Below are 26,102 nucleotides of genomic sequence, written 5' to 3'. Positions count from 1 at the left end.
AGCAAGAGGTCATGAGGATCAAGAGAGGCTAGAACAGAAAGAGGAACCAGAGCAGTGAGAAGATCAAGAGGGAGACTCGCTTCTGTTCCCCAACTTTTATTGGAGATTTTAGGAATGTCAAGTGGGAGGCTATTAATGAATATGTAACATGGCATAGGTTTTAACATTGGTTGAATTGACAATCATGAAATCAAAGAGGAGAAGATTAATCCAACATGCAGCTTGGAAAGGAATGTGATCTGACAAGGCATGAGCTAGGACACTGTGGCCGGTAATGCCCTGCTCAGGAATTCTCTTGCCCTTTGGACTGCAAATTCGTCCATACAATGATCAATAAGTGACCTGACCATGAGTCTGGTAAATGAAAACATAAGATACAATATCAGTACATCAATCATACTTCCAAGATACTAATATGCCCGGTATGCTACAGGAGAGTAGAAGATATGAATTTTTAAATGATAGAAACATATTTACAAATATAAATTTATATATGTTTAAATGGTAAAAGTTTATAGACACCTCTTCACTAAAGGAAAGGGATGGTATGCTTCATTATCTGTTTTTTTTTTTCTGGGCTCATTATTAATCTTTAAATTGCACAGAGCCTAGCTTCCTTTTGATGTAGGACAGTTTTAAGTTACTTTAGGACTAACTCTGTTAATTTGCTTAACACACGTACAATAAAATAAATTTTAAAGTCTATTTCTATTGTCCTAAGTTACTATGATGGTGTGACACAATAAATTTGGATCATGAACCCTGGGAAATTGTGTGTTATTTCTGAATAACATAGAACTGTTTAGCATGAGACTGCTATGAACTTGAGGTAGTCATTCATTTTATATAGATTTGTCCAATGTGTGTTTAATGTCACCCTTTAACAGAATATTGGCTTAAGGTGGGTGACCTTATTTGCAAAAGGCTGAACATGATTTTTTTCTGTCCCAGAATTTTCTTTGGCTTATTCTTTTCTACTCTAATCCCATAGCCATATAAAAGAGAGAAGTAACTCTTTTACTTTCCATTATAGATAAAAAATATTAAAGGATATCTCTTCTCACCTTAATGATTGAATCACCAGTCATCAAAAGTCATTATTCATTAACCTCTAGAGTAATTGATCATGGCTGACAAGCTTCCCCCACACTTTTTTTTTTTCCCATGAATGAAATCTATTTGTTTACAGGGGAATTTGATACCCGATTTCAAATAGTATTAATAATTTAATGTCACATGAGCTCCAGTTCCAAATGTGAATGTCTATTATTAAACCAAATTGTGAAAAAATGCATAGAAAGGTCAAGCCCCCTCTTTGGGGACAAGATTGTCTCCAAATCACTCAATTCCTGATTCTTAGGCTGATAGGAAGAATTAGGTTAGGATACTGAAATGAGAGTGTGTTGGGAGGAAGATAGAGGCTGAAAAAAGACAGGAAAGTGTATTTCTTTAATTTGTGTGTGTGTGTCTTACATTCATTTAAATTTTTTTTCTTGGATAGATTTAGAAAACAGGGTGAATCTGATAAGTGATAGTGGTGACTGGTTATACTTAGAATATCTCACTTCCAAGGAATTTAGATCTTTGCAAGGTAGTTTATCATTAATCCTTCTCACATCCCTAGAAGATAGGTTAAATAATTAGAGCAGCATATTTTACAGAAATTTTTCACATTAGGGAAATGGGACTTAAGGAAAGTTATTACTTTTAGCCCCGGAGAACCAAGGCAGAAACAATTAAATGTCATGAGAAGTATTGTGTGCAGTCTAATATAATTATTATCTAATAGAAAGGAAAATCTGGGAGAAGGAAAAGGAATCCAAGTTGAAAGCTCAAAAAGTGTCTTCCACCTCCTCCAAAAATGAGAGAAGTGGCAATGAGGATAACTAACTTTTTTTTTTCTGTAACATTGTAAAGTTTGCAAAGTGCTTTATCATATAGATTGTCAGTCAGTAAACATTGTTATTTGATCCTTTTTGGATACCTACTATCTATTTATTGCTATCTATATATCTATCTATCTGTCTATCTATATATCTATCTATCTGTCTATCGAGAGGGCTAGGCACTAGAGATATAATAATAATAAGAAGAAGAACTTATTGCACCAGGTTCCATTGATGATCAGAGAATAAATCTAGAGCACATTAGAAACCCTCCTGAATGATACCTTGCATATTTATGTAAGAATTTTAAAATTTACAATTCAAACTTTATCACATTTTATCCTCATAACAACCTTGTCAGGAAGGTAGTATTATTATTCTTATCTTATAGATAAAGAAACTGAGGCAGAAATCCGAGTCTTCTTCAGGGTCATATATTATGTATCAGGCATGATTTGAATCCAGATCTTCTTGATTCTAAGTTTAATACTCCATCTAGCTGACTTGAGGTTTTTACACATAAAAAAATTAGAACATCTTTTAGGAATCATTAAGGGCTTGTCTTTTCTACCACTCCTAATTTTACAGAGAAACAAAACCAGAAAAACTAATTGAATTTATTTAGCTCCCTGGTCTGTAGGGAAAACCAGATTTCATCTCACCTATCACAAGAGGAAGATGCTATAAATTTTGTCATTTAAGTTGAAATATTCAAATTTTCTTGGACACTTGAACATAAGATTCAATTTAATAAATATTCATCTATTTACATGCCATGCACAGAATATGTTCTTTCCTCAAGACATTTATAGTATAATGGGAGTGGGAGGAAGAAAAGGGCATATTTATAAAAACTACATTTGAAAGCAAAATGTCAGAAGTTGAAAGTAGAGGCCCAGACAGCATTCAGTGAAAAATATGAAGAAAAAAGGGTTGCCTCCAGGAAGATGGGAAGCAAAGATAGAACAGGGGAAAGTATGAATTTTTATTAGGTACCTACTATGTGTGAGACTTTAGCTGGTAAGGGAGTGGGAAAGGCTTCCTGTAGAAGGTGGCATTTAAACAGAGCCTTGAAGGAAACCAGAAAATATAAGAAGTAGAAATTAAGATAAAAAATATTCTAGGAATAGAGGCAGCCAATGAAACATCAGAAATAAGGGCAACCTTAAAATGACAACTGAGTAAGTTTGACATGAATCTCATCAAGTGAATACAATCTGTCTCGCATTTGTTACCACTAGATTGCCATAGATTCAAATGAAGGATTTCATCAGATAATTCTCTATTGTATTTTTTGTATTTGACATGCCATCAAAACACTAACCTGTTTTTTATCCTTTGGAGTCATACCTACTATTATGAGATTTCATGACAGGTCCAATAAAGCTAACATTAATGTGTTTAATATAGTACCAGACATCTTTCATAAATACTGTATGAAACATGGTGACTATTCAATTGGATAGGAGGATATGTACATAAGATTTTTATGAAAGAAGAAATAACCTATAAGAATAGTTTTGGGAGCATTTGTCACCCAATAGAACTTGTGTGAGCATTAATGTCAGTTGGTTTTTGGTTGTATCTTTACAGTAACTTAAGAGAGAATATGAAACATTTTCTTTGCTAAACTGGAGCTTTTACTTCAATAAAAAGTAGAATTAAATCTAACTTCTATTGTGCTGTTTGTTTATACATCTATAGAATGTGAGTGGATTGGTCCTAAAAAGCCCCTAGAGTCCCTTCCAGCTCAAAGTTTTTGTAAATTTTAATTGTGCCTGTGGGGACTACCTCACAGGGTTGTTATGGATGCCAAATTGAGGATTTATTGACAATGTTATTTCATAATGTGCAAGTACATCTATGCAGCATTAAAGTTAACAAAAGTTCCCTTTTCCTCCTTATAATCTTGTAAGACAGATAGCCTGAGTATTGTCTCCATTTTATAGAGAAAGAAACTGAAATTCAGAGAGTTGAAGTGATTTACTCCTGATGACACAGGTTGTGAATGACTTAAATGAGAGACATGACTCAAGGTCCTCCATTCACTATTCTGCACTGTCAATTAGTCAATAAAATATATTAAGCACTTTATGCTAGACGCTTGGGTTACAAAGAAGGGAAGAACTTTCTTTGCCGTAAGTATCTTGTATTCTAATGCAGATGACATGTAAATAACTAGATACATACAAGATGTATATAGAACAAATACAATGTGATTTCAGAGAGATAGCACTGTAAGGGAAAAGAACTGGAAAAGGCATCCTAATGGAAGGATTTGAACTCTCTTGAAGGAAGCCAGGAAAACTAAAGAGTTTTCCAGGCATGGGGGACAGCTAATAGTAGAGGAATGAAAATGGAAAATGGAATATCATCTCTGAGAAAATGAAATGGGGCCATTGTAGCTCCATCAGTAGAATACTAGGAGGGGAGTAAAGCTTAAAAAGATTGGAATGGTAGAAAGGGAACAAGTTGTGAAGAGCCATGAATGCCAAATAGAGGAGCTTTTATTTGATCCTTGAAGTAATTAGAAGCCACTGGAATCTCATTAAGAATGGGGAGTGCTATGTTCAAACATGTGCTTTAGGAAAATCACTTTGGCACCTAAGTGAAAGATGAGTTGGGATAAGAAGAGAATTGAGGCAGGGCCACAGCCAGAAAGTCTTTTGTAAAAGTCCAGGTATGAGGTGAAGAAATTTGGGCACAAATAGTAGACATGATCTGCAAAGCAAAGAGGAAGGAATCACATGGAACACAGATCATCAGGAGAGGAGAGAGAGAGAATTTCATGGAAGTTTGAAGGAGGGACAGTTGGGACCCCAACTATTCTGGACTTCACTTCTCACTTCTCTTTCCGTGGAAAAGGGTCTGAAGACACCATTTCATCCTCCCTGTTCTGTCTCTAATTGTAGCTGAAGAAGACTGTCTTACCCAGAAAGACTCATAGCAGTGTTTGTTGTTATTTCTTCCCCGGGAAGATATTTTTGTTTCATTTGAAAAGATTTACTTTCAAGGCTTTTAGTCAGTATTACAACTCAAATTTAGGGATACTTTTTTCCTCCTTCCTAGCCTCACCCTTATCTCCTTCTCCCCAAAGAATAAATAGATCCTTTAACTAAAGAATTTAGTCTAAAGGGTTTTTTTTTATTAGAAGGAGGAATTTGATTTACCTTCTGTGAGGAAATCTCCATTAGTCTTGCTTAGTGAGCAAAGAACAGAAAGTAGGGGTGGGGGGTGGGGCTTAGGATTCAACTCTCTTCATCCAACTACTTCCTGGTGTGACATCTTTTGGTTTCCCCAATTATATCTCATCCAATTCTCCCTCTAAGACACCAGGCATGAGGTGATGAAGGCCAGTATTAGAATAGTAGTTATATAAATATAGAGAAAGATGCTATGAAGGGGAAAATGATCTGATTTTATAAGATTGCTTCTCTAAGGACAATGAGTATGATGAAGTAAGGATGACACTGAGGCTGTGAGCCTGGGAGATTGGGAGGATGTAGTGCCATTGAAAGACATGGGAAGCTGTGAAGAGTTATATTCTGGGTGTATTGAGATGTTTCTAGGATATTCAGGTTGAGATATTGAAAGGGTAGTTGGTATTTTGACACTAGAAGTCTCAGAGAGATTAGGGTTGAACAAATAGATCTAAGAATCGTCTACACAGTGATAATCAAACTCATAGGAGTTTGTGAGATCAAAAGGGTGGATAGTATAAATGTGAAAGGAGATAGAAGGAGAATTACAAAGTTAGTAAGTAGCCTGGAAGAAGATCCAACAAAGGAGACTTGAGAAATGGTCAGAAATGTTAGGAGGGAAAGCAGGAAAGACTAGTGTCATGAAAACCTAAAAAGGAGAGACTATCTAGTAAAAGAAGGTGATTGATAACATCAAAGACTGCAGAATTCAAGGAGAAGCATTGAGAAAAAGTCATTAGATTTGACAATTAAGAGCAGGTTCAATAAAATGAGGATGAGGAAAGCCAGATTACATAAGGTTTAGAATTTCATGAGAACAGGCAAAGTCAAATATCCAATTGTAGATGATATTCTCAAGGAGTTTAATGATGACATAGGAGTAAAGTAATAATGTAATGGATAGTGAGTATGATTGCATCAAGTGTCAGTTTTTAAAGGGATGTTTGTAGGCAGGAAGGAGAAGCTAATACACAGAGAGAGATTAACAAAAGAGTTGGGATAATAGGAGGAACAATTTGCTGCACAAGATGAGATGGGATGAAGAATACATGCCCTTGCTTTGGCAGGAAGGGCTATTTTCTTGAGAAAGAAATGAAAGAGGAGTTAGTGGTGGGAAAAATCTGAGTGTGAGAATAAAAGGAGGAAGGGAGACAGAAGAACTCTTAGCTAATGCCATTATTTTTTCAGTGAGGTATGAAATGGTCCTTAGCTAAGTGTGGGGAGGGATAACTGGGAAAGTTTAAGGAAGGTTGGACTAGTTGGTCTGTTGAATGAGTTATTAGGGAGATATAAAAAAGATTGCATTGCTACAGTGAGTGCCCCATTGAGATTATGAAACTTAAATTTCTGTGAACTTAGTACAGCTTTGTGATTTCCCCAACCCTATTCAGCTCCATGTGAATAGGAAAAAAGATGACTGATAGTAGAAGTGACCCAAGGTTGGGAACTGGAGAGGCATGATTAGTGATCAAGAAGTTAAGTGATTCAAGTGTAGAGGATAGTGAGAGCTGAATTGGCTCATCCACTGGTCAAGGTAGAGGGAGAAGAGTGTAGCCAGGGCAAGAATGATGGCTTGGGAAAGAACTAAGAGCAGGAGTAACTGGAGGCCACGGTAAGATTGAAGAACATGGCTAGGGGTCTTAGAACCGAAGAAATGGTGAAAGGATAAATATGATTAGATAAAGGAATTTCAGTGTTTGGTGATAATTTTTAAAGTTTTGTGGGAAAAGCATATCATAATGCATGATTTCTTCTAATGCTGACATTTTTGCCAGCTTTGCAGAAGAAAATCCATGCCCAATATAGCTCTAAGGGCTCTTAAGCTAACCATGGAAAATTTAGTTTCATTTACCTAAATTTTCTTTGACCTTGGTTCTAAGTGAACAATCATGTTAGCACAGTTTGTCAACAGGGAATTTCTAAAGTTTTCTGTGGAATTAAATTGAGACTTAAAGTGGAGAGAAAAATAGATACTGTACTTTGAAGCCTTGATAAAAATTCTTCTAAATATTGAAAAGGACAATGACCCAATGTCATTATCACTGCCTCCAGCACTGCTTCCAGAAATCTTTCTTCCTTTTCTCTGTCTTTTGTTTGCTTGTTGAATCATTCAATTACACAGTTCATTCATACAACTACTTAGCAGTCATGTAACCAAGAGTGATTTATTAGGTGCCCTTAGATGTGTGCTGTTACATAGTTATGGTATTCTGTTCTGTAGAGGGGATGTATAAGCCACAACCCCATTTCCTCAGGAACTTACTACTCCTTTTTTTTCCTTCACATTACCACCAACATAATGTTTATGTGTAAGTCTGATCTACATATGGTCATTTTTGAACCTCTTTGGCTCAACCATCTTCACTGGCTCTTTATTGCTTACCAAATAAGTCTCAGATTTCTCTGTATAGAAGGCAAGGCCCTCAACAATTGTGAACCATTCCACCATTCTAGCCTAATTTCAAAATACTTTTGAGACTTATATTGTGGCCAGATTGATTTTCTATCACCCACATCTCCATTGTGTGTGTATTTATTTTATGTCTACATATAGAAATCTATATATCCATCCACATATATTTATGTATTTGTGTGTATTGTGCATGGTAGGCTTTCCTGGCTCTGTCTTTCTTGTTCCCTGTTTTTGGTACCCATTGGTGAGTTAGGGGAATGTCTGCCCCAAGCATTTGAAGACTTCCCCTGGTGGAAGGGTGGATGAGAAAAATTTGTTCCAAAGGCTGTAAAATGGCTGAAGCAGGCACTGTAGAGTGCTTAGAGCTTGGTTAAACATTGAAGACCCCAAAGTCAAGTACTGCATCCTGGACAATTGCCAGTTGTCTTAACTTATCTTGCTGTTGGACTTTGATGACTGGAAGAGAAAGGCTGATAGCTTTGGGCAATTCTGTCTCACTTAAATCCAATTCACATGCAAATCAAGATGTCATCCATGATGTCACTGGTCTTCTTCAAAAAATGAAAGATGAATAATAGATATGAAAATTGAGGTTCCTAGAGATTATATGATTTACCCATTATTATACAACTAGTATGCATAATAGGTGAAATTTCAATCTACAAAGCCTACAAAGCAGTTTAATTCTGACATTTAGAAAATCACTGAAAATTCAGGAAAATCTTTCTAAATTGTGCTATTGACATTTATTTCCTGGCTTTCAAAAAAATGCTCTTATCAGTAACCTTCAAATAATTATTCTACCATAGTGTCCCTTTATTTCTCCCTTGCTTAGCCATCTATATTTAATATTAAATAGAGACAAAAAGGAACAGTTAGGTGGTACAGAGGATAGAACACCAAGCCTACTTATGAAGATTCATTTTCCTGAACTCAAATATGGCCATAGACACTTATTAGCTCTGTGACCTTGAGCATGTCATTTAACCTTATTTGCCTCAGTTTTCTCAACTGTAATATGAGCTGTAAAAGGAAAGGGCAAACCACTTCATCATCTATGCCAAGAAAACCCCAAATGGGGTCATTAAGAATTGAACAAAAATGGAGAATGACTGAACAGTGTAGATAAAAAGCAGTATTTAAATTTTTACCACAGTAAATAACTTTGAACCTAATCATGATCCTTTTAGCTCAGAGAATATTATACAGGAGAGTTTGGATGAAGAGCAGTAAAATGACTCTGGGATAGCAATTAACAAAATTGTATTATTACTTACTCACAAGGGAAAGTGGAGAACAGATACCAACAGTCTCAGTGTGAGGCCTCTATCGCTCTTAGCCAAGGGCAGCACCCAGAGGGGTACCATCTGGATGTAGAACTGTGTAATGGCTTTTATTCTCTAGACAAAGACCCAGAACCCTCTGAAATTTCAAATTTATATAATGTTTAAAACAAAGAGCCAGCTGACACGAATCGGAGACTACTTTTTCATCCATAGGGGAAGATAGTAGTAGAGTCAGGTCCGGTGAAATGAGTACTTTTTCTAAATTGCCTAATAAAGAGGAATGAGGGGCATCCACTAAGAGCCTAGCATGAGAGGAGAATAATACCAGCCTCTGGACTGACTAACTTTAATAATGATACATGTATCATAGGGGGCTAGGACTGTGCTAATAAAAAAGATATTCATCAATTCACATTGAATGTTTTCTTTAGTATGAGCATGGTCAAGGTCTTAGATAGCATTTTATTCTTAGCACTCAAACTAAACCTGTAAAAACAAGTGTCAAAAAGTTTAAACGATATAGAAATACTGCCCTTGTTGATCTAGCAATATGCATGTGTTTCTAATATTGGTTAAGTGAGCAAAATGCCTTTGCCATCAACTCTTGCCTCTAATCAGAGGACCTTTTAAATTAGTTGTCTACCTTTCCCCACCTCCTACCATTTGAAGTCTTAGAAATATTAAGGGTATTTGCTTTGTAATTTGTATGTAATAAATATATTTTAGTGGCATCATATGAGGGAAAACTACATATTATTATATTATTGTTGAAAGATGAAATAGTGGAACATGGGGACCAGAAACAGGAAAGCTGGATTCAAGTCCAACTAACACTAGTTATGTGATAATGGATAAGTCACTTAAGTTCTCTGCACATTTACTCATCTATTAAATAATGCTTGTATTACCTATCTTAAGCGTTGAGAGATGATCTTTGTGTTTGTTACACACACACACACATATACACACACACACACACACACACACTCTCTATGTGTGTGTATATTTATTTCTGGAATTTTAGTCCACTACATTTTCACTAGTCATGAAAACATAACCTTCAGAAAAAATTTTAATAGCATTTTGAATCTTCCACTGATTCCTAGTGTCCCCCTGCCCCCAAATAGGTCAGTTAAGTACTTTTCCTTTAGTATCAGTTTGCTATTGCCTCTATGGGGGCATGAGGGGAAGGAGTTTCCCAATTCCCTAAGAAAGAATTACATGACCATTGTTTTGCATCTTACACAGTTTCAAAGGCAGATGCCACATTACTTTTTTTTTAACAGGCTTGAACAGCAGGTTTATTTCAGTTAGGGAAGGGCAACATCAAGTTTTTAATGGGGTCTGTTGTCCCACTTTGACTCAAGCATTAATAAAGTGACAAGTCTGATGAAGTTTTCCCTCAATTCGTGATATTCCTAGGATTATTCTTTGGCATAACATCACTGATATTGGATAACAGATGACTTGAGACTGCAAACTTTTCCACATACCATACACTACATTCACAAAGTTTTTCTCCAGTATGAATTATTTGATGTCCATTAAGGTGCCTTCTCAAATTGAAGGCTTTCCCACATTCATTGCATTCATAGAGCTTCTCTTTACTGTGAATTTTCTGATGTTGGGCAATCTGTCAAAGAAGACTTTCCCACATTTCTCACATTCATAAGGCTTCTCTCCAGTATGAATTCTCTCATGTATGATAAGAGTTGAACAGTCAAAGAAGACTTTCCCACATTCATGACATTCATAGGGTCTTTGTCCCGTGTGAGTCATTTGATGTCTCCTAAGGCTACTACTATGTCTGAAGGCTTTACCACATTCATTACATTTATAGCGACGCTCCCCAGTATGAATTCTCTGATGTCTGATAAGATTTGAGCAGTTAGTATCTACCTAGTAAGTACCTACTTATGTGCCTGAGGCATAGTAGAGGCCCCTTGGACTGATAATTGGCACACAAATGCTAAAAATTTAGCCATTATATATACTGGATGTGTTTATTTTTCAGCTATTACTAACTAGGATAATAGCAAATCTCTCCATTGCCACATGATTATCCCATGTGACACCATGAAGTAGTAAGTCCTTAAACTTTTTAGACAATCCCTGGTGTATATATATATATATATATATATATATATATATATATGCCAAGGAAGGAATAATGAAAGACCCTGATCTGTTTGCTGAGAAGCAAGGGATACAAAAGAGCATGAGTACCTTGCTGTGAACTTTGCCTGATTTTGCTGTGTTCTAATTGATTTAATTTTTTTGTCAAAAAACAATTTTTAGGATTCATAATGGGCTAGAAGTTCTTTGATGCTTCCATGTGAGTGAAAGGAAAAAAAATCCATAAGTGTGTATTATGTACCTCAGTTCTTTTAGTTTCCCTTAAAAGCTCCAGCAGACAGATCTTTCCCCATACACCTAATGATCTTCTTTGTTTCCCTTATTTGTCCCTTCTATGTTAGCAAGAGCAGGTTTAAAGAGACAGCTGAATGGGCATCTCTCTTGGTGTCACAGAAGAGATTTATGCATACAGCATTCTAGAATAAAAACACTAAGACCAACAAAACACATGAGGATAATAGATCAAAAGGAGTTTCTTCAGAGGCCCACAGTGATAAAAAGGACTCTGAAGAAAAGTCCTCACAAGGACAGAATTACAGTGAGAGGAAGCCCCCTCATCCCTCTTGAAGAAAGATGACTTTTTTGCCCTACTCTGAGAAAAGCAATCTGTTATTTTGAAAGCTGTCCCTAATTGTCTTTGAACGCAAGGAGTAAAAAAAAAAAGTAAAATGGCTCATTTTCCTATAGTTAGTTTTGTCGGGAATGGGGGAGGGAAAAAGAAAAGCAACTTGTTTCTTCTACAGTTGTCTTGACCATATCACTCACTCCCTTTGACCCCTTTCACTCAGTAAACCTCAGTGATGCCCTATTACTTCAGGTTCAAGTATAAAATCTTCCATTTGGCTTTCAAAGTCCTTTATAGTCTGTTCCCTTCCTACCTTTCCAGACTTCTCAAACTTTTCTCCTTTCCACATACTCTGCTATCCTGTGACACTGGCATCCTTGAGTAAATATTCCACCTCTCAACTCTAAGTATTTTCACTGGCTGTACTTATACCTAGAATGATGCTCTTCTTCCTCATCTTCACCTCCTAGCTTCCTCCCTTTCCTCCAAGTCTAAACTAATGTCCCAGCTTTTAAAGAAGCATGTCACAATTCTCCTTTGCAATGCTTTTCCTCTGAATTTACCCCCAATTTATCCTGTGTGTATGTATTTATACACACATACACACATGAACAAGTGATATATAGGTCTATATCTTCATTTTCCCTATCATTTCTATTTGTCTCTATACCTCTTGTTCATATAGTTGCTTGCATGTTGTCTCCTCTATTAGAATGGGAGCTCCTTGGGAGAAGGAGCTTTTCTTTGGCTATGTTTGACTTTCCTTGTATCCCTAGAACTTAGCACCATGCCTGTCACATAGGAGGTGCTTAATAAATCATAGGGAACTGATTTGTTTTTTGGCTTTGAAGCAGGCTATTTATCTCTTTACTGCTTAGTAGAAAGACATGATATTGGAAAATGTTGGGAGGCAAGTCTTTGCATTTACCACTGTTCTCTTCTATGTTTACTTTTTACAGAAAGTGAGTGAGAAGGTTGGAGGTGCAGAAGGAACCAAGTTAGATGATGATTTCAAAGAAATGGAGAGGGTAAGTCTCTGGCCCCTTGGATAATTTTTTTTCCTTCATTGAGTAATGTCAGAGAGAAAAGAGGAATAGAAAAATGGACATTATTGTTTACATGGGGTGAAAAACCATAGCTATCCTTGATTACATTTGTTACAGAACAACCTTTAAATAAGTTGGCATTGCCACAAATTACTTTTCTTATGAATTGAAGATCTGTCTATATTTTGATTTGTGTTTGTGCCTGGAAAGTACTTTTTGAAGTTTTTTTTTATTAGTTTTTTAAAAAAATTATCTCTATTTGAAATAGTACCTCCAAATAATAATAATAATAATAATAATAATAATATTTATAAAACTCTGACTAAAACTTAACATTTCTAATGGTTGATGCTATGCCAAAGGCTCATAATATCCATAAATCTTGGAAATTATACATTCCTAGCTTGTAAGATCAAAATCCTGTGGAATATTGAAGTGATGCAATGTGAAGTGAGCAGAACCAGTAGAATGTTATACACAAGAGCAGTAATGTATGATGGTCAACTGTGAATGACTTAACTATTATCAACAAGGCAAGGAAGGATCCATGACAACTCCAAAAAACTCATGATGAAAAAAAGTTATCCACTAACATAGAAAGAACTGATAGATTATGAATGAGTTTTTTTCTTGTGTGATGTGTCCTCTTTGACAACATGATGAATATAGAAAAATATACTGTATGATTGCACATGTATAATCTATATTATACATATTACTTGTCTTATCAGGAAAGGGAGCAAAGAAAGTTACAAAATGTCAGAAAATGGTTATTAAAAATTATTTTGAAGGGGACAGCTAAGTGGTTCTGTGGATTGAGAGCCAGGACTCTGAATCAAGGATCAAGGATCAAGAGGTCCTTGTTTTAAATCTGACCTCAGACACTTTCTACCTGTGTGATCCTGGACAAGTCACCTAACCCCCATTGCTTAGCCCTTTCTGCTCTTCTGTCTTGGTACCAACAAACAATATTGATACCAAGATGAAAAGGAAAGATTTAAAAATTAAAAATATATTTCTTTAACTCTAATGGAAACAGGATGAGGTACCAATCATTCCTGTTGCCTTTTCTGCTACTGGATTTATAATGGATATGCTTTCAGTGATCCTATGGAAAATGGGGTTATGTCCTAATCCTTTTATTCAGTCACCAAAAGCAGTAGGTTTTTTTTCCCACCTGTATAATAATCCATAGAATATTATATATAAATGATAAACAACAGGAAAAAGATTTGTCCCTGGATGATTTCTATCTAACTGTCCTTGGAAAGGTGAGAAATGACAATGATGGTGATGGTGGTATTTATATAATATTTTAAAGTTTGTAAATTATTTTATATTCAATATCTCATCTGATTCTCACAACAGCTTTCCAAGGTAAGTGACACAGTTGTTATTCTCCTTGTCTCATGAGTGAGACAAGTGAGATAGTGGTGAAATAACTCGTCCAGAATCACATAGTTTGTGTCTGGGATAGGACTAAAGTACAAGTTGATCTGACTGTATCTTCAGTTTTCTTTCATAGATATCAGATTACCTCTAATTTTACTACTCAGAGAGTCTCTAATTTTGCTTTAATCACATCTTTAGGGCAGATTTAGGAAAGGGATGGGGACATATCCCAAGACCATAGTGTTGACAGAATTTAAACTGCAAAGTATGGCAGTAGTAGTTTTTTTATAAATTAAAGTTTATTTAATTAATTAATTTAGAATATTTTTTCTTGGTTACATAATTTATGCTCTTTCCTTCCCCTCTTCCAACTCCCCTCTTGTAGCTAATGAGCAATTCCTCTGGGATTTACATGGGGTATTGATCAAGACCTATTTCCATATTATTAATATTTGCACTAGGGTGATCATTTAGAGTCTACATCCCCAGTCATATCCCCATTGACCCCATGTGATCAAGCAGTTGTTTTTCTTCTGTGTTTCTACTCCCACAATTCTTTCTCTGGATATGGATAGTGTTCTTTCTCCCAAGTCCCTCAGAATGGTCCTGACAGTAGTAGTTTTGCTATAATGTTATGTTTACGTACTCTAAAGCCCTTAAAAAACTCTTACCTTCTATCTTAGAATAAATCCTGTGTATTGGATACAAGGTAAAAGAGCAGTAAGGGCTAGAAATTGGGCATTAAATGACTTGTCCAGCATCACACAGGTAGTCTGAGGCCACACACTTGAATTTAGGACCTATAGTCTCTAAGACTTGTTCTCAATCCACTAACTGAGCCACCTAGCTACCTCTTTCCAAATTTTTTTGATTTTTAAAGCTGTTTGATTATGGGGCTGAAGCTCAAACTGTCTCTCTCTGAAGCCATGCTGTGTCTTCCTTTCTTTTGTCTTATTGTAAAAACTGGTAGAGTGTAGACCAATTCATTGTTTTATCTGTAAACAAGAACTCTCTTGGGTAGTAAAGTAATTAAATTAGCTAGACAGAAGCCATGTGAGGAAGACTACACATGCCCCATTCAGCCATTCTGGATTTCCACCTGGACTCTTGTCCTGACTGAGGTCTGAGTCTTCCAATCAGAGAGGCCCTGGAAAGGGACATGATATTGAAGGAGGGGATATATTTGGGAACTTTGAACTCAGGCTGTTGAAAGGTCTGGCTCTGACCTTGCTTAGGTGCTCAAATACCAGAACTGGCCAGGTTTTCTGTCCCTCTCTCCCTCTCTCCCTCTCTCCCCCCCTTTTGCTATTTAATAAATAATAATTATAAAATTAAAAAAGACAAATTATGTACTCAAATTTTTAAAAACCTAATTACTTCCAAGTTACATTTCAGATGTTGATGTTGACTGTGGACCTCTGAGATCTGGCTATTATAAAGAAAGATATTGTCCAAGCATAAAGACAGATGAAAGGTGTCAAGCACATAACCCCAGACAGGACCCATACTAAAATGAAATTAAATAATCAAATATATATAAAGTTTATGTATTATATATAATTTATATATACATGTGTATAGTTGATTATATTATATATATGACATCACATTGTACATATTATAAATTATATGTGTATTTTGTGTGTATATATATAATACATATATCTAAAATATAGTTGTACAGAGACACAAATAACTTTACCTTTTAAAACTTCCAATATATAACCCATAGAGATCCTTATGTATAAATTAGTGGTACCCATTTTTATTTGAACTTGATACCGCTGGATTAGGAGATACTTTGGTGAGCTGAGAGATATTGCTAGATAACAAGGTTTAGAGTTGGAGAACAAGATCAAATAAGATACAGTATAATAGGAAAATGTTTAGACTACGCAACAAAACCTACCTGTGGTTGTTCAATCATTCAGTTGTGTCCCACTCTTCATGATCACATGGACAAAAGCATGCTAGTCTCTTCTGCACTCTCCTCTCCCCCAAAATGTCCAAGCTCATGTTTCATTGATTCCATGGTTCTGTCTATCCATCCCATTGTCTGCTGTCCCTTTCTCCTTTTGCCTTAAATCTTTCCCCAGATCTACCTTTGTGGCCTAACAAAAAGGAAAGACTAGAATGTCAAGGATGAGTTATTGGAAAGATTAGGACTTATGGAGAAATTCCAGGATTCTTAAGGCATCATACAGTTGGACACATGCTGATTTGGGGCTATTTTGATTCACAATAAATTGATCAAGTATTTGTTGAATGCCTACTTTTTTCTAGGAACTATACCAAGCATTAAGGATACAAACAAAAATTTGGACAGTTCTTGCCCTCCAGAAGCTGACATTTTATTGATCAAAAGAGTGTACCCACAGAGTAAAGCAGAAAAGTTTCCAAACTTTCTGGTCTTGGTCTCATTTAGACATCAGAAATTCTATTAAAAATGATAACTTCACTTACAATTAGAGAGGAGTGGGATAGACTAGTCAAGAAATGTTAATCTTTTGGATCAGAGCTAAAGGCTGTGTATAGTAGTTTTAATTTGAAGTGAATATGGATCAGGAGAATAGACTTGGAGAATAGGGCAAAGAACTAGCAATCAGAATCTTGAATTATATTTTTAAAATAAATTTTTATTAATAATTTCTGTTTTTATGTCAACTGTATTTCCAATTGAATTACTCCTACCATCTTCCCTCCCTTAGAGAGCTGTCTTAATAATGAAGAATGGAAAAAAAGAGGGAGAAAAAGTTCAGCAAAACCAAGAAACCTATTGAAAAAGCCAAAGATGTGTAAGGTTCCATTCCTGTAGACTTACAGCTCTGCAAAGAAGCAGTGGAAAGGACTTCTGGCTTTTTCCAGGTCCAAATTTGGTTGTAATAATTTCCCAGAATTCAACTTTTATTGTTTTGTTATTTTTTCCAATTTTGTTGCTGTATTAACTTTATTTTTCTTTTCTGGTTATGTTTACTTAATTTAATAATAGTTCACATTAGTTCCTAACTTCTCTCTTTCTGTTGAGAACAACAGCATCATTTGATACCAGAGGTTCTTTACCCCAGCCTTACTCTCTTTTTATTCTCCTTCCCCATCTATATGTAATCAGTAACCAGATCTTGTTAATTCTACCTCCAAAACAATTATCATTTATACCCTTCTCTCTACTGCTACCATCTTATTTCAAACCTTCATCACCTCTCATTTTAACCATTGCAAAATCCTCCTAACTGATGTCTCTTGTCTCCAGTCCATTTTCTCTAATTGCCAAAATTGTATTCCTCAGTCATATGTCTGACTATGTCACTCACTACCTGGCTCAAGATTCCACAGTGGCCCCTTTCACCTCTAGCACGAAATATGAAATCCTCTGGTTTACATTAAATCCCTTTATAAATTAGTTCAGAAGAGGTTTTCCATACTTTTCTGAAGTTGTAACATTCATCATTTCTTAAAGCTCAGTGATATTTCATGATACTTATGTATCATCATTTCTTTAGCCATTTTCCGGTTAACAAGTATTTACTTTGAAGGCAGCTAGGTGGTACAGTGGAAGGAGCTAGATGGCTCAGTAAATAGAGTGCTGAGCTGGGAGTCAGGAAGATCTGAGTTCAAATTTGGTTTCAGAAACTTACTAGCTATGTGACCTTGAGCAAATCACTTAACCTCTATTTGCTTTAATCCATTGTAAAAGGAAATGGAAAATCACTCCAGTTTCTTTGCCAAGAAAATCCTAGAGACAAATGGTCCACAAGATCATGAAGAGCTGGACACAACTGAACAACAACAAAAGGTTGCACAGTGGTTAGAGTGTTGGAGCTCGAGTCAGGAAGACCTGAGTTCAAATTTAGCCTCAAACACTTAATTGTTGTATGACTCTAGCCAAGTCACTTAAAATGTTTTTCTTTCTTTTTTTTTTTATTCTTAACTGTAAAATGGCAATCATAACACCTACCTCCTAAGGTTGTTTTTAAGGATGAGATACAAATTATAAATCACTTTCACAGTGCCTTGCATGTAGTAGATGTTATGTCAATGTTAGCTATTATTTAGCTATGTAGCATAAAGGCTATAGTACTGGAGATGGAGTCAAGAAGTCCCAAGTTCAAATCTTTCCTTAGATATTTAACTACCTGTGTAACTCTAGTAGGCAAGTCATTTAATATTTCTGAGCCTCAGTTTCCTCATCTATAATGTAGGGATAATAAATAGTACCTAACAAGAATGCTATGAGGATTAAATAAAATAATATACTTAAAGTGCCTTGCAAATCTTCAAGGACTATCTAATTGATAATATTGAATTAGAGATCTGAGATTTTGCTTTTTTGTAGCATAACCAGACAATGGAAGGGGATCTAATATTCATCTTTTAGAAAGAGTGGTCTAGTTTTCTAGTTTTAAGGTGAGGTTAAAAGCACATAATGTATTTGGATGACAGAATAGTTTCCAACCCAAAAACCATTGGAAAAAGAGGTGGGGAGGGGGCAATGTGGGATGGTGGGGGAAGCCTGAGCATCTTATTAATACATGATGCAATTAAATTTGTAGAATTAGCCAATAGAAAGTAATTAGGAAGGGAAAAATCAGAGTTTGAAATGCTTTGAAAAATCAGCTTTAACATAGGTAAACTTCAGATCTACTCCTCATGTTCTGTAACTCCAAGAAAGAGCATTCTTTAAGCCAAGTCCACAAGCTGAACCAAATACCCAACCAAAAAAAAAATCTCCAGAGAAAAACAGAAGCTTTACTCATGAAGCAAAGGTTTCTCTTTCAACCTAGTGAGCCCTGTTACCTATGAATGGACAGAGAAAATGGACTTTGAAAGACAAGATACAGTCAAAACTCCCTGCCTATTTAATTCTAATCCATCTCTCTTTATTAGCTCTTTCCCTGTTGTCTATGAACATGACTAAATCATCTCCATTATTATAAAACAAAAAGCAAAAACTTGAATAAGTCTCATTCTGTATCTATTTTCCCTTTCATAGTCAAAATCCTAGAAAAATCGATCCATATTTATTGCTTCTTCTTCCTCTCCTTTCATTCAGTTTTCAACTCCTTCCTCTTCCTTGTAAAAAGTGTCTTCTCCAAAATTTCCAGTGCTCTTTTAATTGCCAAACTTGATAGTCCATAATAGTTTTCATTCTTCTTGACTTCTAAGAAGCTTTTTACATTGTTGACCACCCTTGCCAATGAAATACTCTCTTTTCTCTGGGTTTTTGTGATACATCTCCACTGACTGTCTTATTTTTATGATCATTCTCATCTCAATCTCTATTGCTAGATCTCTATCCATGTTCTATACCCATGTTTGTGAACCTATGGCATGTGTGCCAGAGGGAGATGCTCCCTTCCCCCTCTCCATGTGCACCTGAGGACATTTTTCTCATCATCTACCCAGTAGCCCAGTGGGAGCACTTTCTCCCTCCCCTATCTGGGGTAAGTTGGGGAGTTCACATGTAGTATGAGGATTGCAGTTTGGTCACTTGGTCTCTAAAAGGTTCAGCATCACATGCCCTAATCCTAACTGTGGGAATATGACCATAAATATTTAGGTCATATGAACAGTGAGTACATTGTGGTTTGCTGTGTAAGGAGCTTCTCTAAGCTAATTTTCAACATTTATTAAGCACCTATTATGGGCTAGACATCAAGAATACCAAAAAAAGAAAAATAATATATTTCCCTAGAGTCACAATCTAATAAGTTTATAGTGTGTACAAATGTGTACAAATAAATAATGTGAACAGAAAGTCAAAATAAGGAAGCCTATTAGAAAAGTCAAAGAGAAACACCCAAGAGATCCAAGCAGGGAGGGATAACTTCTGACTGGTTCCCTCAAGAAAGTTGTAGTAGAAGGTACAAATCACTATATTTAGTACCAGAAGGTACCACTACAAGAACTGACATTCAATCAGTAGTCCCAGGCTAGGAGAATCTTGGAACAGGAGAAATCGAGAAGCAGTAATGCCACAGGAGCAAGTGGGAGAGGAAACCAAAGTGGGATCTTTATGAAATTGTATAAGAGACTGAGAAACCTTAACTGATTGGAGATAAAAAGAAACAAGGATGGAAAACCAAAGTAAAAAAAAAACCAAGGAGAAATCAACATATACATATCTTATTTGGTAACAGAGAATAAAGCTTGTTATTTTCCAAGGATTCCTTATCTATTTCTCAGTTTTATTTTGATAGGGGAATCTGGAATATCCTACCTATGCTTACTATTTCATTTACGATTTTTTTCTATTCTGAATTTAATCCTAAATAAAAAAAAAACAGTTCCAAATAATAGTAGAAATTAAAAGGATAATTTTCATTAAACTTAAAAATCCTTCTTATGTACAATTTACTTCTCTTTAAATATAAAATCAAAATATAACTTGCAAAGCTCTGTTTTCTTTTATAATTTAAATAAAATATCTCCCTGGAATCCTTGTCTCACTCCACAGACCTTGTTTCTTGCTGGCACAGTTCTGCTATAAACTTTGTATTCCATACCCATTCCCTGTTTCTACTAATGGAACAATTGAAATTTGTTAGCCATGGAGATCAGGAGACCTGGAGTTTCAAACCATTTCTCCTTTTCTTTTTGTTTATTATTTACATAAAATGCATTGCATTTCAACTTTCAATCACTCCCAAGAAAATCTCCTTTATGGGATAAGAAATTTTGAATACGGAGAATTCAGTTTAGATTTATTCCTGAAGGAGCAATTACACAATTGAATGAAATAAATTAGAGGTTGACATCAAGTATTGCCACTGAATAAAACAAGTGGGGATTCCTAAAGATCATCTCTCTAATATCAACCACCAAAGATACTCTCCAGCTGAGATGCACTGAAAACACAGGTGTGTGCCTCTTAACCCCACCGCCTCCTCTGTGAGCCCATTGAATGTAATAATGGGGATGTGTTACTTCCACAGGATATCTTTTCCTACCCCATAATTTGAGTTGTCAGTATGAGAAAAATGTTTTTATTGCTTAAACATAAACACACACACACACACACACACACACACACACACACACACACACAGAGCACGTAAGAGAGCATAGGCTCCTTAAAATCAAAGTTTGCTTGAGTGGATTTGTTGAATGAAGAGTCAGAGCTTCTCACTTCCAGAGAAAATCTTAGATTTTGTGGATTCCTATTTTCATGCATTTAAATGTGCCCAACAATAAACTTTAATTTAGGAAAATCGATTTAGAATTGCCTCAAAGCTATCTAGTCCAACCTTCTCATTTTATAGATGAGAAAATAGATGTAAAGAGATGAAGTGATATACCCAAGATCACACAAGTAGCAGATGGGATTAGAACTGAGGCCCCCTGACTCCAGAACCAATGTTCTTTCCTCTGTGACATGACTCTGGTTGGATCTACATTACTCAGCTCAGGAGGAATAACATAAAGATTTTTCCTTTCTCATTTGATGTCAGTTCCCACAGCAGGACTAAAGCAATCTTGGTCTACTGTATTCTGTCTTGGCCTTTAGTGTTGCCATTCCATAGGAGCAGTATTAGCTAAGTGTAATTTCAGATAACAACCAGTGTAGCAAATAAGAAGGGTGAGGAGGAGGGGAAATCAATTTATTTTTCTAGATGTCCTGAAATGGGGATCTCAAATAGGTATGTGCAGGAGAAAATTCTTCTTTTGAACTTAGAAGGGACACAAGAATCGATGACTTGCTTATCAGAAATGCTAAATAAAAGTATCAGAATCTTAAACAGTTACTGTAAGTTCTCAGAAAACTACTTCCCCATAAGAATTTGTATTTCATTGCATTTAAAGCTTCTCTCATTTTATAGAACATGAAATGAAAACATGAAGAGCAGAAGTGATTTCAGGTCCAGTAGTGGAATTTAAATCCAGGTCTGGTTCAAAATCCAGTTCTGGATCAAAATATCCACCACTCTGAAGAGTTGCTATTCTTTCATACTGATTCATCAATAATCATGTTCATGGAGATTAGCAAACTAGGAGACCTCAGCAAGGTTGGTTATTCTGTTCTAAACCTAATCATCATGACTTTAAAACTTTTTGTCCACCAAGGGATGTTAATGTTTGCTTGTTTTTTAATTTTTTAACATGTAAGTAAACATTTCATATAAAAATAACTGTTTTACCAATCTCAATGGTTTTTAATTAAAAATTACCAGTAATGCCATATACAGAAGCTGAAAATAAATCTATTTATTGTTAGAATAAACCTACATAACAAACACCTTTACTGTTGAAGAAAGGTGACCTTTAGAAACCTGATTACAAACACCACCACCACCATATATATAAAACAGGGTCTTTTTCTCCCACATTCTAAGCTTTCCATTTTCTCCATTTTAATCTTTGAATTCTGAGGCTTGATGGGGAAATGTTTTTCCCTTTCACAAACTCCAAGTGGTTTCCATAACAGAAACTAGCAGCTTAACAAGTAAGAGAGAAATGTCACAATATGTAAGGAGGATAGAGACCAGCTGTTTTTCTTCTTCACAGAAAGTAGAGACCTGACATTGTGCTAAAGCTGAAGGAGGATTATACAAGGGAAGCACTGGCTGGTGCTGAGGTGATATAAGACACTGAAATCTGCCTTAAGATGGGGGATGCAGGGAGATGGAGAATCTCCTTTCCTAAGAAATCTGTGAAGGGACTGGGAGATAGTTGGTGAATGGTTTTGGTTTGGTACTATCTTCAAAAACATGGACACAATATGCTTTAATACGTCTCTGGCCCAAAGCAGCACACTGATGACATGTTGGGAGTGTATTAAGAATAACAATGGCAAAATCAATGTCTGTAAATTACATTAATACTTAAAATTCCTTAATTGTTATATCTGCTTATTGGATTGAAAATTGTCTAAGTAATGGATTCCATTTGCAAAATGTCAAGTTGTAGGACATATTTTAGATCATAAAACTATGCTTGTGTACTTTACTTTTCTCCTATGCATTTTTAGAAAAGTTTTTATTGATGCTTTTTTCTATGCTCATCACTTACTAATCTTTCTTTCTACTCCACTTCTGCACCCCACCCCACCAAGTCCTTTATAACAATTATGTATTCAAGCAAATTTAAGTGAATGAATTGGCCATGCCTGAGAATGCATGGTTTTATTCTGCATTTCTCTACAATGAGGTGGGATGTCTATATTTCAGCTTAAATCGCTGATTGGCATTATTAGTTGATGATTTGGTCAGTTTGGAGGATTTTCACCATATCACCTGTTTTTTTCCTTCATCAACACTTCTTATCTTCTTTCAGAAAGTGGATGTTACCAGCAGGGCTGTGATGGAAATAATGACCAAAACAATTGAATATCTTCAACCTAATCCAGGTAAGGGAAGTTATTGCCTGTCAAGAATGTTCTTCCAAAGTATCTACTCAATTTCATTGGTACAAGTACTTGATATACTTTATAACTATTCCATGCTGAACCTAGAGTCAGGATACTTCAACTTTAATTCTAAATCTACTGACTGTGTAACCATTGATTGGCCACAAAGTTACACTATTGAGCTTCTGTTTCTCCTCTACAAAGTTAGATAATCTTTTTACTATCTACATTTTGGGATTTGTGGAGGGGAGAAATTATAAGGCTTGCAGCAAGACAAGAAGCTGGAGATTGATCAGCTGTCAATGAAAGGAAAATTCCATTTGGAATGTGACCGGGAAATGGTTGAAGACAAGAGTCAACTGCTGACTGGATTTCTGAGCTTTTGGCTGATGGTGGTGACTTTGAAGAAAGAAGCTGGGTTTATCTCTGGGACTTGGGATAATCAAGTTGGAGGTGACCTGGCTGATTTGAAGGCAGAAGAAGAAGGAAAATAGTCCATATATCTCTCTCTGACTTGCTCTGTTTCATGCTAGTGACTGAATTGCCATTTCTCTCAATATCCTCCAACCTAAGATTCACTGAAGATAATAGGGAAATCCCAACCCTCTTACCTCCATCCTCCATATTGTCCTGTTTTCCCCAATAAACCATTACTTGAGATAAAGAAGACAAAAGAGTATTTCCTCTGAAACATCATAGCTCACCCTGAGTGACTTAGAAGGAGGTTGGAGAAGAAGGAGGAAGGGGAAACTGAAGGGAAGAAGAGGTGAGGAAGGGAGATTGGAAAAGGGAGGAAAGGAGGTATAAAAGGGAGAGGAGGGTAGGCAAAAGAAGATAACTACCTGATCTATTAGTTATCTAGTATCCATCAAATATACCCTCTAAGATCATCTATTACAATTTGGCACCTCAGACTGACTTGACTTTACAATCCTAAAAACAAACAGCAAGATGTTCAAACAAGTACTCTGTGGGGTAGTTGTGTTGGCAGCAATTATGGCTTACTGGACAAGCATGGTGGCTTTACTGTCCTACCATGCCATAGTGGCTGATGATATAGCATTTCAAATTGTGATTTATGCAAGTCAGTCCTAGGTCTAGTTCTTATGTTGAAGAAAACAAGAGGCATAACATCTGTGAATTTTAAGTGTGTTTCTGAACAGAGTTTACCTATCTGTGTCTTCAATTCTTTGTTTATATGTTCGACCTGACCAGAACTTTGGGGCTGATAAATTGAATGATAGTTGCATTTAATCCCCAAGTTCTTGTAGATTTCTTGTAGAACTTGAGTGAAATGGGATCCCTTGTCCAAATCTATGGTATTGGAAATGCCATGTCTAGGTATTATCTCTTTTAATAGAAATCTCACTACTGTTGCTGTGTCATTTTTCTTGGATGGTCATGCTTCAACCCATCTAGTCAGGCTATCCACAATCATTAATGCATATTTGTATCCCTTGTCTTTAGGCATGTTGATATAATCAATTTGAATACATTAGAAAGGCATATATCTGAGTGGTCTGCCTCCCAATGCTATGCTCTTAAAATGTCCTTGATTATACCTTCTGCATGTTTCACATGCCTGACAAGTTCTAATGGCATTTGTTGTTATTCCTGGTGCTGTCCAAAACCTCTGTATGGTATCCAGAATCCCTTGCACTCCATAATGTCCCTTTGCATGAATTACAGTGCATAGATGTTGATACAGCTTTTTAGGGAGAATAGGTTTATCCCCTTGAACAATCCAGATGCCTTTGATCAGTTTAGCGCCTAGCTGCTCTTTCCATGACTGTATTTCTTCTCTGTTGTAGGCTTCAGTGAGATTATGTCTTTTAATCAGAGAGAAATTCAGCACATGGTGGGGTCCATACCTTGCAGCGTATCTTGATGTTATGTTTGCTCTGTCATTCCCTAGGGATATTCTGTCCTTTCCATGAGTATGTTCCTTACAATGGATTATGGCCACCGCTATAGGAGAAATTCTACAGCACTTATAATATAGTCTATTAGTTTGCCATATGCAATTGGTTTCCCAGCCAACATTTTATACTCTGTTTTTCCATATGTATGACAACCAATGTACAGTAGAGAAAGCATAGTATGAGTCCAAAAAAATATTAGCTCTTTTCCCTCTAGCTAATTCTAAGGCCATGAGCAGAGCCTTGAGCTTGGCTCCCTGGGCATTGACATAACTTGGTAATGATGCATGCCAAAGTGTTCTGTCATTGTCAACTACAGCTGCCCCAGTGAATTTTCTCCCATTGTGAATATAGGAGGACCCATCTGTGTATAACTCTATTTCTGGATCAATAAGAGTTGTGTCTTTAAGGCGTTCATTTGGTGTGTGCATGAGTTCTACTATTTGACCACAATCATGTAATTCTTCTCCACCCATTGGCAAATCAGGAATCAGAGTTGCTGGGTTCAATGGTGCACATCTATGAATTGTGATGTTATCATTGTCTAATAGAATGACTTCATACTGGGATATTCTTGCATCGGTGAATGAATGCATATTCTGCGACCATAACAGTTTTTCAATTTGGTGTGCAGAATACACATGCAATTTACATCCCAGTACTATATCTCAAAAGAAAGCTCTTAGGAAAACTATAAGCTAGCTGGATGGCCTTCAGTTTTCTGCCCTTCTTGTATGAGCAGCCGTCACCTGAGAGAAGGAAGATGGTTAAATCCAGGGGAGACAATAGTGGGTGGTATGGAGCAAGTATCATCAATACCAGGAATCAGAACAGATTAGAAGGGAATCCGGATCCATTCAGAAGCCCTGACCAACTTAATGGTGAGTTTAGACTAGTGAATACCCTTCATAAATGA

The 26,102-nt window shown here is 36.1% G+C and overlaps 1 protein-coding gene across 1 annotated transcript in view; it reads left to right on the top strand.

The window, feature by feature from the left end:
- Window positions 1–26,102, top strand: part of SH3GL2 (SH3 domain containing GRB2 like 2, endophilin A1) — a 237,137-nt gene that overhangs the window by 172,986 nt on the left and 38,049 nt on the right. Inside the window, exons 2-3 of the mRNA XM_007499610.3 lie at window positions 12,446–12,514; window positions 23,195–23,267. Of these exons, the coding sequence (XP_007499672.1) occupies window positions 12,446–12,514; window positions 23,195–23,267 (142 nt within the window). The remainder of the gene's footprint in view (window positions 1–12,445; window positions 12,515–23,194; window positions 23,268–26,102) is intronic.

Source organism: Monodelphis domestica, chromosome 7, assembly GCF_027887165.1.
Source record: "Monodelphis domestica isolate mMonDom1 chromosome 7, mMonDom1.pri, whole genome shotgun sequence".
Classification (NCBI taxonomy): domain Eukaryota; kingdom Metazoa; phylum Chordata; class Mammalia; order Didelphimorphia; family Didelphidae; genus Monodelphis; species Monodelphis domestica.
Note: the sequence above shows the minus strand (reverse complement) of the source record. Positions and strands in the feature narration are given on the sequence as shown.